At 38.3% G+C, this 16,434-nt stretch overlaps 1 protein-coding gene across 1 annotated transcript in view; it reads right to left on the bottom strand.

The window, feature by feature from the left end:
• The window catches only part of LOC107519051 (tubulin-specific chaperone cofactor E-like protein), a 151,214-nt gene that overhangs the window by 14,478 nt on the left and 120,302 nt on the right, over positions 1–16,434 (bottom strand). The window contains exons 18-21 of the mRNA XM_036220985.1: positions 14,179–14,740; positions 11,981–12,180; positions 2,867–3,250; positions 711–997 (exon numbers count right to left, since the gene is read on the bottom strand). Of these exons, the coding sequence (XP_036076878.1) occupies positions 711–997; positions 2,867–3,250; positions 11,981–12,180; positions 14,179–14,740 (1,433 nt within the window). The remainder of the gene's footprint in view (positions 1–710; positions 998–2,866; positions 3,251–11,980; positions 12,181–14,178; positions 14,741–16,434) is intronic.

The following is a 16,434-nucleotide window of genomic DNA, read 5'->3' as shown; positions in this document are numbered from 1 at the left end:
AGGGTCGAAGGGATTTTGAAGTTTCACTTCCACATCTGGGTATTTAGTTGATGTTTGGCATGTTAAAGCACAGGGGATCGAGCCACTGTATAAGCAGGAAAAAAATGCCAGGAATGAGAAACATAACTATAGATCCAAAAGGTATAATCATAATTCAATAGCCCAGGGGGGCCCTAAATTAAACACCTTTGGAATCACTTGTATAGCTCATTCTATCTTAGTTGGCCAGAGAGGGCCTTAATAATAACCTTAGTAACTTCTGTATTTTAAAAGGCTTTCTTGACTCCCACAAATTCTACCTTCACAACCACAACCAAGACTTCTGGTAAGAGTCACAGCCACATAATTAGACCCAGCACTGGGGATCTGAGTCAACTCTGAATCCCACCCAAGCAGAGGTGACCAGGTCCCACTTGGGCAGCTGGCCAAAGCTTCAGAGTTCTAAGCCTGGGCAGACTCTGTTGTTTAGCCAAGGGCTGGATGGCATGAAAATTTAGAGTCATACCATCTAAGCTAAGATTCTTCCTCTGCCAGTCAAGAAATTACTAAAGCTTCTGACGTGCCTCTTTGTATAATGAAAACTCCTTAGACCTTTGGCTCAGTTCTCTGTAGGAGAGGGAAATGTTGACATGGAAAAAGCATTCCTTATGGACACCTCTTATGGATGTAGGAGGATTTGGGCAACTGAATCTAGTGGCTAGAATTCTCACCTCTTCTGCATGCCGTTGGTTTTCCAGCTCTGGGCCAGCACCACACTACTCACCACTGGCTTTCCTCTCAAGGTCACATAATCATCAGTTAAATCCCCATTGAAGTTGCCACAGAGGCCACAAACTTTGTTCTGAAGCCTGTCACTGATGCTAATTTTTATGACATTGAAACCATTGTAGTATATTTGGATGTCGGGGCTGGTGTCAATGACCAAGAACCCCTCACTGCTGTAGATTTTGGTTGCCAACCCAGTTATAAATGGAACATTCACTTGTGTGCCATTCACCTATTGAAGAAGAAGAAGAAGAAAAAAAAGCAAATGACCCTTAAAGCAGAAGTTAGCAACATTCACTGTAAAGGGTAGTAAATATTTTGTGATCTCTGTTGCTATTCAACTCTGCCCTCATGGCAGGAAAGCAGCCCATAGACAAAATGTCACTAAATGAGTGAAGCTGTGTTCCAGTAAAGCTTTGCTGACTCCTGCCCTAGAGTTCAAGGATACTTATTCGTCTTACTGTTCACAGTTCTCCCCAAAGAAGCAAAATATGGAGGCAGAGAGATTTAAAAAAAAAAAAAAACTAGCAAACTATAACCCACAACAAATGGCTGGATTTTTGTATAAAACATTCCCTAACATAAACCAGTTTACATGGTTAAAATGAATCTTAGGACTATTGTTATACTTATTGTTTTCTTGCTTATAACGTTCAAACAGGAAGTCTACCCTAGAGGTCCTATAGGCATGGCATTTTCTGCATTCATCATTTTCCTGCTTTATAACAGTTTCTTTTCTTAGCCCTTATAACAGAATATAACATGCTTTTCTTATTCTTACAAAATAAAAAAAAAATCCCCTTCAAGTAGTAACTTTTATTTCCTAAAAAGTCAGAAGCCTTTTTAAAAATACGATTCTTTATTATGTTGATAGCTTGGCGTGTTTTATTTAAAAACAATACCAGTTTTGCTGTCATTGGTGGTCATTTTCACTTTCTAGCTCCTAGATTATAGATCAACACAGTTGTGTCTATATGGACCAATTTGCAAAAGGATTTGGGGTATCAAAAGCAGTAGAAGTTTTTACTAATGTTAAAAGTCAGTATTAAAACTCAAACTCTTCCCTGTAAAACACTGCCAGTCTTTTGCCTAACTCTGGATTTAGGCAAACAGTCAGCTATTTGATGACTGTTCAAATAAAGATACATTCAATTATCTGAGCCAACGGTGGAAAGAAGATATACATAATAACACTCAGTTCCAAAAAAATGTTAAATTTTAAGTCCTGCCTCTCTTCCTGTCCTTCCATAGCTGTAATCACAGGATTAGGGTCTGACTCCATTATTCAGGTCTATCTACTGCGAGCAACCTGGTTTAGCTGGAAGGCTAGGAGTCACTGTCGATAGTTTATCAGAGCACACTACCTTCTTAAATGAAAGAGGTAGAAGGAATCCAAGTCAGAGAGACATTAATTATGGGGGTAGGTTAGAGATTCATATGCATTTATAAATAGGTCTAAGATTCACAAGAAACCAGGTGGCTGGCCTGAGGAAAAGCCAACCTTACAAGAAATACACCATATTCCGCTTCAGTTTTCTTTCGTCTTTTTTTTTTTTTTTTTTTTTTATGCCACCATGGGGTCTTCTAATAGTAGGGGATGCTCCACCAGGTTTTCATTTAGGTAGGTGTTTTTTAAAATTATTTATTAATTTTTTATTTTTGGAAATGCTTGCCTTCCCTCAGCTTGTAGAAAGGATTGTAGAGATGAATAAGCAGGTCTTTGTGAGCAAAGCCAAGAATAATTTTAAAGTCTCTTCAAAACAATGAGATGCTTTTTGTAAATTAACCTAGAGTAAAAGCTGATTTACTGATCATTTTGTTACCTGAAGTTCTGTTAGCACCATGCCATCACTATGGCCCTGAGACACTGTACCTTTCCTGCAAGTTGGAATTGTCGATGAAGGACTAAATGGGAACCAACCTTACCCTTGTGAAATTTTTATATTTCATTTTTTAAAATTTGGTCATCTGTGTATGGTATGTAGGAAGTAACAACTTATTATCCTCAGACTTGGTTATCTGGAAAAACCACAACAAACAGTGCCCTAGCCATGCCTTGTTCCAGGGAACATTTCTTAAGAATCAACAATGGTCTTGTCACCTTGACAGTGTTCCGGTCGTTGATGAGAATCTGCTCTTCATTAATATAGAAATAGACAGGAGAAATGATGGTGAGATTGGGGGATGACCACTTGTCGAAGTTAATGATGAGCTGGAAGGAGATGTCAGGCAGTTTCTGGCAGATAGTAGAGAGCACAAAGGCGCAGTTGGCAGGGAAGCGGAGGAAGGCGCCATCGAAGGTACGAAACACACCGCCACCGGCAGCCAGGCAATAGGATGTCTTAGTGCTGAAGCAGCCGCGCACCCCATTGCGCAGGGCGCACTCTTCATCCGACTTGCATTGGCGCGGATCACACTGGATCAGGTTGCGCCGGAAACAGCGACATCGTCGTGTGCAGTCGCTGTTCCAGAACAACTGCTTGGGCTGGAAGATAGGTGCCATTTGCATTAAACTTAGACTATTGGCAGGGCTGGGGATACCAAAACTCAGACCTTCAGGACCCTTACCCCAAGCTGAGCTAGCCTTTCATTAATGGGGCTGGAATTTGCAACAGAGAACACTAAGGAGGCTGCTTTAATTCAAATGTTATATCAGTTTCATGTAACTCAGATGCCAAACAATATACAACTTAGTCTTTATATTTTCAATCAGGAATTGGGAATCTTTACAGCTAGATTATAGAACCAATCACAGCTAACCTGAATGTGCAGCTGTTAGAGGAACTAGGTGAAGAGAAAAAAATATTTGGTAGAAAGTTATTCTAATAAGTACCAGTTCCATTTCAAGAATGAAATTTTGATTCACTCAAGAATAATAAACCTGGCCATTTAAATCTTAAATAGGTTAAAGAAAGTGATAACCAACCCTTATGACAAACCATTTCAACATTTCACAATACTCAACACCCCAAAATTTGTCCTTGTATTTAGGCTACTATTAATTTATTTCTATTGTAAGTACCTCTATTTCTATGTATTTTGAAGTGAGAGATGTAGAGAACAGTGAGGTTTTATGAAAGGAAAGTTTTGGGATCAGGCCACCTGGATTTCAATCACAGCCACAGCAGCCTACATGTGCCACCTTGAGGAGCACTACTGTCAGCTTCCTATCTCTAAATTGGAGATTACAATGTCATGCAGGGCAATTCCTGCCTTCTAGTCAAGATGGTAGAGTAGGTAAACCCTGTGCTTGCCTCTTCCCATGACCACATCAAAATTACAATGAAATTATAGAACAACCACTGGTGAGAACCACATGAAGACTAGCCAAATAGAGGTCCTATAACTAAAGATATACAGTAGAAGCTGCGTTAAGACTGGTAGGAAGGGCGAATATGTGAAACAGGCTGGTCACAAATTCACATGTGGTAGTCAAAAATCAGGAGGGTTATTATGGCTACAGTGGTACCCACTGAGAAGCAAAGGATCCAAGCCCCACATTGAACTCCTCAATCCAAAGCACCAGAGCCAGGAAAAGAAGTCTCGACAATATCTGGCTATGAAAGTCAGCAGGGACTCCATTCATGTGAGACATAGGGCTACTAAATGGAATCCCAGGCATTCCTCTTAAAGGCCTTAGCACAGACTCACTTGCTCATAAACATGATCTCTAAGCTCCACCCAAGAAACAGCAGCTTGAAAGGTGCCAGGGACATATTGAGAGGGGCAGCTCTCTAGGACTGAAGTGTTAGCAGGCACCATTATTCCTTTGTTGAGCTCTATCCCAATACAGCTTGTAGGTAGGCACCAAATCTGAGTCTATATTAACCTGACTAACACCACTTGCCCCACCCTAGTGATTCCTTGAGACCCCCACCCCATTGACCTCATGCACTTCACTTGAACTTCTTTCACTGGTTATTCCACATAAGCAACCAGCCTCAGCCCATGATATAGACTTTCCTAAAATCTCTCAAAGGTACTCAAACTCAAAACAAGCAGTGACTGGCCTTGGCATGCCCTGTACCACTTGTTAAGAGGCCTCAAGCCTGCCAGTAGTGGCAAATGGCCACAGTGCACAGCATAGCCTCTCTCAGGCACCTGTAAGCTCCCACATAGGCAGCCACCAACCACAGGTCATTTTGTAGCTCTTGCCAGGTGACTCTGATCTGGGCACAGGCAGTGGCAGACCTAGGTCTCCACCACTGCCCCTTCCAAGAGGCCTCAGAACCAACACACCCAGAGGCTGGCTTCAGACCACATCAGAGCACTCCCAAATAACTCCACAAATGACAAGCCCAAAGGGTGGATTCGGCAGGCACAAGAGCCCCATTAAAGTAAATCACACCTCGGAGGGTCGGCCTCTGCAAAACAGCTTGTCCACTATAGTTAGGGCTAGTCTTCATAGCCAGTCAGCTGGAGGGTAAATCCCACCCACTGGCATACAAAAAGCAATCAAGGTTCAATTACAACAGGAGGACACACACGACACACACAAGGGACATCCAAGAGCACCTGGCTCAGATGACCAGGACAACTATGCCACTGGGCCCCATGGAACACCTACTACATTAGGACACTCTGCCAAGACTGGAAAATAAAACAGATCTGACTAATACATGGAAATAAATATAGGAAGGCAGACAAAATGAGGAGACAAAAAAAAACACATCAAAGGAAACAACAGGACAAAACTCCAGAAAAAAAATAAACAAAATGGAAATAAGCAAGCCACTAGATACAGAGCTCAAAACACTGATTATAAAGATGCTCAATGAACTTAGAGGAAGAATAGATGAACTCAGTGAGAACTTACACAAAGAGATAGAAACCATAAAAAAAAACCAGTCAGAAATGAAAATACAATAACTGAAATGAAGACTACACTAGAAGGATTCAACAATAGATTAGATGAAGCAGAAGATCAAATCAATGAACTGGAAGGCAAGGTAGAAGAATACACCCAATCAGAACAACTAAAAGAAAAAAGAATTTTAAAAAATGAGGATAGTTTAAGAAACCTCTGGAACAACATAAAGCTTAACAATATCTGCATCATAGGAGTACCCAGAAGAGAAGAAAGAGCAAGGGATTGAGGATCTATTTGAAGAAATAGTAACAGAAAACTTCCCATTCCTGGCAAAGGAATTAGACATACAAGTTTAGGAAGCACAAAGAGTCTCAAACAAGAGGAATTCAACCCTCACCAAGATACGTCGTAATTAAAATCCCAAACGGTCAAAAACAAAGAGGGAATCTTAAAAACAGCAAAAGAAAGGCAGCTAGTTATGTATAAGGGTACCCCATAAGAATGTCTGGTGATTTTTCAACAGAAACTTTGCATGACAGAAGGGTCTGACAAGAAATATTCAAAGTTATGAAAAACAAGAATGTACAACCACAAATAAGCTACCTGGTAAGGATTTTGATTAAAATGGAAGGTGAGATAAAGAGCTTCCCAGATGGGAAAAAGCTTAAGGAATTCATCACCAACAAGCCAGTATTACAAGAAATGTTAAAGGGACTTCCGTAAAAAGAGAAAGGGTGAAAAAGAAAATAGAAATAACAAATATGAATAATAAAATGGCAGTAATTATGTACCTATCAGTAATCACTTTAAGTGTAAATGGATTCAACGATCTAATCAAAAGAAATGGGGTAGGCAAATGGATAAGAAAACAAGACCTATGCATATGCTGTCTACGAGCAACCCACTTCAGAACAAATGACAAAGACTGAAAGTTAGTGGGATGAAAAAAGATGTTTCACATAAATGGAAATTTTAAAAAAGCCAGAATAGTGATACATATATCAGATAAAATAGACTTCAAAACAAAGGCTATAATGAAAGACAAAGAAGGGCATTACATATGATAAAGGGCAGCATAAATCAAGAAAACATAACTCTAGTAAATATATACGCAATCAGCATAGGAGCACCTACATACACAAATTATTGTCTGACACAAAAGAAGAGATCAACAATAATACACCCATAGTAGGAGACATAAACACCCCATTAACCTCAATGGATATATCTTCCAGACCACCCCCCCCCCCAAAAAAAAATCGACAAGGAAATAATGGGCCTAAAAGACACATTAGACCAGATGAATTTAATACATATTTTCAGAGCATTTTACCCCAAAGCAGCAAAATACACATTCTTCTCAAATGAGCATGAAACATTTTCCAAGATAGACAGCATGTTAGGACACAAAACAAGTCTCAATAAATTTAAGTAGACTAATATCATATCAACTGTCTTCTCCGATCATAATGGTATAAAACTAGAAATCAACTACAAGAAAAAAACTGGAAAATATACAAATACTTGGAGGCTAAATAACACGTTACTAAACAATGAGTGGGTTAACAATGAGATTACAAAAAGTCAAAAGATACCTAGAGACAAATGAAAATGAAAAGACAGCAACTTAAAATCTGTAGGACACAGAGAAAGCAATCCTAAGAGGGAAATTCATAGCAATACGGACCTAATTCAAGAAATAAGAAGAAACTAAAATAAACAATCTAAACTTACACTTAAATAAACTAGAAAAAGAACAGCAAACAAAGCCCAAAGTGAATCAAAGGGAGGAAATAATAAAGATCAGAGTGGAAATAAATGAAATAGAATCTAGAAAAACAATACAAAAGATGAATGAAACCAAGAGCTGGTTCTTTGAAAGGATAAACAAAATTGACAAACCTGTAACCAGACTCATCAAGGAAAAAAGAAAGAGGACTTAAATAAATAAAATCAGAAATGAAAGAGGAGAAATAACTATGAACTCCACAGAAATACAAAGGATCATAAGAAAGTACTACAAGCAATTGCACACCAAAAAATTAGATAATCTGGAAGAAATGAATACATTCCTAGAAACATACACTCTCCCAAGACAGAGTAAAGAGGAAACAGAAAATCTGAACTGATGGATTACCACCAATGAAATCGAAACAGTAATCAAAAAGCTCCCAAAAAATAAAAGTCCAGACCAGATGGCTTCATAGGAGAATTTTTTAAACATTCAAAGAAGAATTATGATCTATTCTTCTCAAATCATTCCAAAAATTTCAAGAAGAAGGCTCCCTAACTCCTTTTATGAGGTCGCCATTACCTTGATTCCAAAACCGGACAAAGACATTACAAAAAAAGAAAACTGTAGGCCAATATCTCTTATGAACATTGACGCAAAAATCCTCAACAAAATATTAGCAAAGCAAATTTAGCAATACTTTAAAAATATCATATATCATGATAAAGTTGGATTTATTCCAGGGATTCAAAGTTGGTATGATAACCGCAAATCAATTAATGTGATACATCACATTAACAAATCAAAAGATAAAAAGCACATGATTATATCAATAGATGTAGAAAGAGCATCCATTTATGATAAAAACTCTCAGCAAAGTGGGAATAGAAGTAACATACCTCAACATAATAAAGGCCACATATGAAAAACCTATAGCTAAGATCATACTCAATGCTGAAAAGTTAAAAGAGTTTTCCTTAAAATCAGGAACAAGACAAGGATGCCCACTTTTATCACTCCTCTTGAATATTGTATTGGAAGTCTTAATCCCAGCAATAAAACAAGAAAGAGAAATAAATGATATCCAGATTGTAAAGGAAGAAGTAAAATTCTTGTTATTTGCTGATGACATAATACTATATATAGAGATCTCTAATGAATCCACCAAAAACCTGTTAGAACTAATCAATGAATTGAGTAAAGCAGTAGAATACAAAATTAATATTCAGAAGTCAGTGTCATTTATACACTGATGATAAACTTTTGGAAAGAGTAATTTTAAAAAAATCCCATTTACGACCATACCAAAAACAATAAAATACCTGGGAATCAAATTAACTAAGGAGGTAAAAGATCTGTTCTCAGAAAATTATAAGTCACTGAAAAAATAAGTTGAAAAAAATACAAATAAATGGAAACATATACTATGCTCATGGGTAGGAAGAATCAACATCATTAAAATATCCATACTAACCATAACAACTTATAGATTCAATGAAGTCCCTATTAAAATACCAATAGCATTTTTTAGAGAACTAGAATAAATAATCCTAAAATTTATATGGAATCATAAAAGACCCTGAATAGTCACGGAAAATGAGAAAGAACAAAGTTGGACATATCCCTCTACCTGACATCAAACTATTCTAGAAGTCTATAGTAATAAAAACAGCATGGTATTGGTATAAAAACAGATACATTGTTCAATAGAACAGAATAGAGAGCCCAGAAAGAAATCCATGCCTATATGCTCACTTAATATATGACAAAGGAAGCAAGAATATGCAATAGTCTAACGACAATCTCTTTAATAAATGGTGTTGTAAAAATTGGACAGATGCATAGAAAGAAAGAAAGAAAGAAAGAAAGAAAGAAAGAAAGAAAGAAAGAAAGAAAGAAAGAGAGAGAGAGAGAGAGAGAGGGAGGGAGGGAGGGAGGGAGGGAGGGAGGGAGGGAGGGAGGGAGGGAGGGAGGGAGGGAGGGAGGAAGGAAGGAAGGAAGGAAGGAAGGAAGGAAGGAAGGAAGGAAGGATGGAGAGAAGGAGGAAAGGAGGGAAGGAATAGAAAAGAGACTGGACCACCTTCTAACACTGTATACAAGAATAGACTCAGAATGGATTATAGACCTAAGTTGAAGACCCAAAACCATAAAACTTCTAGAAGAAAATGTAGGCAATAAATTCTCTGTTATTGCTACCCATAATTTTTTTTGGCTTTATCTCTTTGGGCAAGGGAAACAAAAGAAAAAATAAGCAAATGGAACTATATCAAACTAAAAAGTTTTTGCATAGCAAAAGAAACTGTCAACAAAATGAAAAGACAAATGATTGATTGGGAGACTATATTCACTTATGATACATCTGATAAGAGGTTAATATCCAAAATATATGAAGAACTCATACAACTCAACAATGACAACAACAACAACAAAATCCAATTTAAAAAAGGGCAGAAGACCTGAACAGATATTTCTCCAAAGAGGAAATACAGATGATCAATAGACATATGAAAAGACATTCAAGATCACTAATCATCAGAGAAATGCAAATTAAACCTACAATGAGATATCACCTCATACCTGTCAGAATGGCTATCATCAATAAATCGAACAAGTGTTGGTGAGGATGTGGAGAAAAAGGAACCCTCATTCACTGTTGGTAGGATTGCAAATTGGTACAGCCACTATGAAAAACAGTTTGGAGGTTTCTCAAAAAATTAAAAATGGATATACCTTTTGACCCAGCAATTGCACTTCTGGTGATTTATCCAAGGAAAACCAAAATAATAATCTGTAAAGATCTGTGCACACCTGTGTTCATGCAGCATTATTTACAATAGCCAAGATATAGAAGCAACCTAAATGCCCATCGACAGATGATTGGATAAAGTATAGTTCATATATACAATGGAATATTACTAAGACATTAAAGAAAAAATAAAATCCTATCATTTGCAAAGACATAGATGGATCTGGAGGGTATTATGTTGAGCGAAATAAGTCAGACAGAGAAATATAAATACCATATAATTTCAGTTATATGCAGAATCTAAGGAACAAAAAGAACAAACTAATTGAAAACAGACTCACAAATATAGAGGACAATTTGGTGACGACCAGAGGAGAGGGGGGTTAGAAGTTTGGGAAAAAGGTGTAAAGGGTTAAAGAAGTACAAATTAGTAGCTGATGGATGGTCATGGGGATGGGGAACATGGCATAATGCAGTCAGTCAGCAGTAATATAATGGAAAGCCAGTGGAAAGCCAGAGGAGAGAAAGAGTAATCAGGGGCATCATTTCAGTAACTGTATAAATCTAACCAATGTACTGTATACTTGAAACTAGTAATAAAATAAAATATTTTAAAAACGCACCTCTCTCAAAAAGTATTCTTTGATTAGCTCTACTATTTAACTGCGTTTTTCTGTCCTTCTAACCTAACCTTTAAGCAAATTTCTCACTGAAAATGAAATTGAGGGTAACTTCAACATTTATTTTCTTTTATTTATTCTCGAAGTAAATTCAACTTAGCTGTTCTTAAACAAATCAATACATCTTTACAAAAAGGAGACATTATTTATTTTTTTGCCTAGCTTATTTCCAATTCAGACATTTCAATTAGATTTTTTAATGCTGCTATTCTTTTTCATTTAAAAATGTTTAGTTCTGAAAGGTATTATTTTTCACTTGTTGATATGTTACTTTGTTCTCTTGTTCTTTAAAGTGGATTTTTTTTTTCCTCTCCAGAATAGATTTTTAAGTTCCTTAAGGCAGGGAACATGCTTTATCATCCCTTAACATTACCACTAGAACAGTGATCTGTAAATAGTAGATATTCAATATTTGCTGTTGTTAATTGTCTGCTCACCAATATAAGGTACTGATGTCATTTAAACAGAGAATGGGCTTGAGGAAGAACCATAGGCTAAATATCTTCTACAGGCAAGACCTTTTTTTCTAGCTGAGTATTATCGCACAGAAAGAATTAACAAAGTACAAAAAAATAAACTATTTAGTGAGCTAATATGTTTTACCATATGACATCTACAAAAGACATTTTTATTAGCTCTATGTTTAAACTCCTATATAGAGAGAAGCATAGGGTAGAATGTAGGAGTAAAACGTTAAGGAGCTCAGATAGATATCTCTGGGGACAGTATCAGAGTGACAAATGGCACATGCTTTCACTTGCTCCCACAGAGAGCTTCAATAGTCACAAGAGGGAAAGCCACTCTTCCCAGCCTCAAGCCCCATATTTTTCAGTTTAAAAAAATGTCTGTAGCTAAAACAGCTATAAATATTGGATTCAAAGCTACCATATTTCCAATTGGCCATGTCAGAAACTTTCAAGCTAAAATTAATAGATGAATTCAGGAAGGCCTAGAAAAGTGTATGATGAAAAGAGAAACACACATGCTAGCCAAGAGGGGAGGCAGAATTGCAGAGACAATGCTGATGCCAAGGAGGGAGGAAAGTGAGGCTCAAATGCATTTCTAAATCCAATATATAGTTAGCAAGAGCCTCATGGATCTGTTCTTAACCTTCCCATCTTCCTATGAATAAACACTATAAACTTCATAATGAAGTGAGAAGATTGGTAAACTGTGACCAATCTCTTGGAATTGAAGAGAAATCTGATGATTGGTAGGGAGAAACAGGCAGAGTTGAGATCCCCTACCTCATAATATTTGCCATCTGAGTAGCAGCCACAACTGTGGGGCAGGATGCAACTCTTTCCATTGAGAACGTAGCCTGTGTCGCACTGACAGCCCTCCACACAGTAGTGGTTGCAGTCACTCTTCAGGCGAATGGCAGCACAGCGGGGCTGGCAGACACTCACACAACTCTCATAATGGCTGTTGGGAGGGCAGGCGACAGCTGGAACAGAAGACACAAGTCAAGACTCTACAATCACAAGCAGTCTTTCCTGAGCCATTTTTCACCCACTTAGGGAGATGGAAGTTGTGTGTTGGGGGAGGGGGTAGAATGAGCTTTACCACCTTTCCTGATAACTGCCCTCTCTGTTTATGGAGAGTTTCGGACTTATCATTGCTTAAATAATGGACCAAAAAGCAGATGAAAAAAACTGGAAGTTCATCACATAATCTTGTCCTTACTTTTTTGAGGTTCTATAACCTGCTACTTAAACCCGTCTCCCAATAGGCATCTAAATTTCAGTTAAGCACCCCCTTAATGACTGCTCAGGGCACCCCACATTCATTCCTGCCTTTAGATCTTCATTCATATACATATATATTTTATTTTTCAGTTATAGTTGATATTCAATATTATTTTATATTAGTTTCAGGTGTATATCATAGCAACTAGACATTTATATAACTTATAAAGTGATCCTCCACAAAGTCTACTACTCACCTAGCACCATACATAGTTATTACAATATTATTGACTATATTCTCTATACTCTACTTTACATTCCCATGACTAATTTGTGACTGCCAATTTGTACTTCTTAATCCCTTCCCAGTTTTCACCCAGCCCACAAATGTCTTCACTCATATCGATCTTCCTTATGTATGCCCTTCTTCATGATCTCAGTTTATCTTAAGTCCCCATTCTTCAAGCCCCAGGTGGATTCCTGTCTTATTCATAAAACTCCCCACTTTTATACAATATTAACTCACCTTCATCTAAGAACATCCACAGAACCTTTTGCTAAGCCAATAGCTTATAAACAGTAGTCCCCTGAGCTACTTGATTTCTGAAAAGGCAAATATGCACTGTGTGTGTGTGTTGTATGTGTATGGTGTGTATGTATGCTGTGTATGTGTGTAGACTGACCCATATTGACTATGTTCTATGAGTTTCAAATGCATGCAGATGCTTTTATAAAAGGTAGTTAGGGTCCAGAGCATGGGCTCTGGAGCCAGATATGAGACCAGAGCCAGTTACTTAGCCTCTCTGGTTTTCAGCAACTTAATCTATAAAATGCAGATACCCACAGCACCATTTCATGACCTGTTGGGAAGGATTAGGTAAGTCTATGTGCTTAGAATAGTGCTTAGCACATACGAGTTTAGTAAGTGTTAGTCAATCATTAAAGACAGGTTTGCTTAAAAGTTTTATAGAAACTTATATTAATAGATGTATATAAAAAGTGCAACTATTATTATGTGGTAATATAACAATACATTTAGCATGCATAGAGTGTGCTGTGCTTTCGATTACCTAATTTTGTTCTCCTGGTGTTTCTGTAGCATAAAAGGTATAGACAACAGCATTACCTGGCCGGGGGAGTCGGGGGAAGGTGGCAGGGTTTGGGGGGTGGGTACTAAGAACCAGGGAAGAAAAGCAAAATGCTCCAAGGTCACACTGATCTTTAAGGACAGAGCGAGACGAAAACCCAGGGGCTCTAACTCTGTTTCTAATGCTCTTAACATTAGAAAAAGTTAAAAACAAATTCTTGTTGTGTGTCATATGCTTAAAATCTGATACATGTCATATATGAATCAAACAAAATAGCACACTTAGTGAAAGCATGTAAATTACCAGTACAGTGATGGGCCCATGAGGTTCTAGAACTAACTAACCTAATAACTCTTCCCCGATTAGTCCTTTGTTAGAATTTTATTGTGCACTTGCTGAGTCCGAATGCCATGCATGGTGCTCTGTGCTTTATATAAATGATCTATTTCATCCTCAAAGCAATACATGAAATAAGTGGTATTTCCTCATTTATAGATAAGGCAATGGAGGCTCTGGGAGGTTACACATCTTGTTTTAGATGATGAACTTGATTCCAATAATGCATATCCTTAAATTGCTCTACTCAATTTGCTCTGATACCTGTGGCCATGGAAGAGTAACCTGCCCACATCAATCAAGACAAAAGATAGGATAACAGGAAGGACTCACAGCAGGATGTGTAATTCCTCCAGCCAGTCACTGCTATCCCCTGAGTCTGGCAGGTACTGGCATAGTTCTGCAGCCAGCTGCAGGCAGTCTGTACTGCACCCCCATCAATACAAGAGTCAAACAGGCAGTTCTTGTAGAAGAAGGTGGGGTTGACTTTGCTGTGACACTTGGTGAAACCGGCGTTCTGATTGGGGATCAGGCTGCACAACTGCTGCACCTTTGAGAAACCTTCCACCTTGGCACAAGAAGGGCAGCGGTCCCCACAGCCAACCTGGCAGAAAGTATCCCTCTTCACCCAGCTCTGCCCAAACTCATTAATACTGGATGCAAGCAGACCCATGGGCATCTCCAGGTCATCATCGGGGTTGCCGTTATAGCGGCCACATAGGCCGTAGGTGCTGTTCTGCATGTTCCGTGGGACCGTGATTGACAGGAAGGTCTTCCAGTCATACACAACCTTCAGGCCAAAGTCAATTTCCACCACCACATGGAAGCCAAAGGAAAAGATATTTATCTTCCCTTGTCCCAACTTCAGGGGCAGATATAGCCGTTCATTGTTGACCTGTAAGACAAAGAGGGTTGAAGTACAGAAATTCCAGAGATCTCCTAGCTCTTTTCCTAAAGATTAGTCTTTAGAGAGGCAGTGCCAGAGAAGGGTTTGAGCAGATTAAATACAATCTTTGCATTTAGTGTTTATGTCAGTCAACTACTGTTATTAAGATTTGAACAGACTTAAATGATTATCATTTGTACACTAATATATCTATCTATTTCAAAGACTTCTGTTTATATAGCATTATTTTCCCCCAGGAGTCAAATTGTTTCCTCCAAGGTAGTGAGAGGGTAATAAGAATTCAATTTAAGTTTAGTCTAAAATACCTAAACCCGGAATGCCTGTGTTTCTATTTGCAGCTCTACTGAGAATTTATTTTAGGCAAGCCTCAATTTATTAACTCCTGTGGAATACATATATATGTATGTATGCGTGTGTATGTGTTTATATATATATGTATGTATGTATGTATGTATGTATGTATGTATGTATACATATTTCTTCCTGAAGAATGTCTTTATTTGTTGTTTCCTCTGCCTAGGATGCCATTCTTCACCTGTAAACATCCCTCTCAATCTCCAGACTCTGCTTAAACGTTGCATATTCTACTAAGCAAGATTATCTGAGCCTGCTATCAGAATTAATCACTTCCTCATCTGGGCAACTAGAACATGTTGTTCATACTCCTCTTATATTCTTCTCCACTGTCAGCCAAGATCAAGCATATGCACACTACTAGTGGAGCACACATCATGATCTGCCTTATATTATGATCAGTCGTCTACATCTCTATCTCAGCTACAAGATTATGAGCAACTCGAGGGCAGAATCCACACTTCATTGATTTTTATATCCACCTTCTCCTGGCTATATGCTGGGCATCCGAGACAATGCCTCACATAGAGATGGCACTTGACACGTTTCCTCCCATATATTTTTTAATTCAGAAAACAAAGAAACCCCTTAATGTAAAACTCCAGAACTGCACTCTCTCTGAACTATTTTGATTCAGATGAGCCATATCTTATAACTCACTGTTGGGTGAGTGCCTGATGGAAAACAGAGATGGCTTTGAGGGCTAGGAGAAGAGCTGGTCTTCCTTATGGGAGAAGTAGATACTGTTCCTATGCAATATACTGAGATTGCTTTCTGAATACCTTCACTTTCAGAAATACCTTCACTCCTGACTTCCTTATTTCTCCCCTCTCTGACATCCCTCCCCCATTCTCACTGCACTGCTTTAGTTCAGACTCTCATCACTTTTCACCTCAGCTATTGAATGCTCTTCTAACTGGTCTCCTTGCTCTGGTATTGCTCCTCTCCTACATTCTCTTACTAATGCCACACAAATATTTCCTATTGCTATTGAAAGAAGTTAATCCAATACTTAAAACCTCTCCATGGCTTGAATAAAATGTTTGATATGCTTAGCACATAACACAGTTTTTCCAGGAGCTGGCCTCTGCCTCTTGGACCCAATCTACTTACTCCCACCACTCTGGCAATATCCAACACTTTGTAGTTACTCCAAATGAACCAAATTGCATCCTTCCATCCTGCCATTTCCTTTGTTGCAAGAGTAGTGGTGCTTTCTGTGTCCCGCCTGAGGTCGCCATCCTCAGTTACGTGACTATGGGCTAATAACTCACAACTGGCCTTGGTGCCATGGGAGTCACTTGACCGAGGAGGTTATGACACCCCCC

Source organism: Rousettus aegyptiacus, unplaced genomic scaffold, assembly GCF_014176215.1.
Source record: "Rousettus aegyptiacus isolate mRouAeg1 unplaced genomic scaffold, mRouAeg1.p scaffold_m13_p_5, whole genome shotgun sequence".
NCBI classification, from domain to species: domain Eukaryota; kingdom Metazoa; phylum Chordata; class Mammalia; order Chiroptera; family Pteropodidae; genus Rousettus; species Rousettus aegyptiacus.
This window is presented reverse-complemented; position numbering and strand designations above follow the sequence as displayed.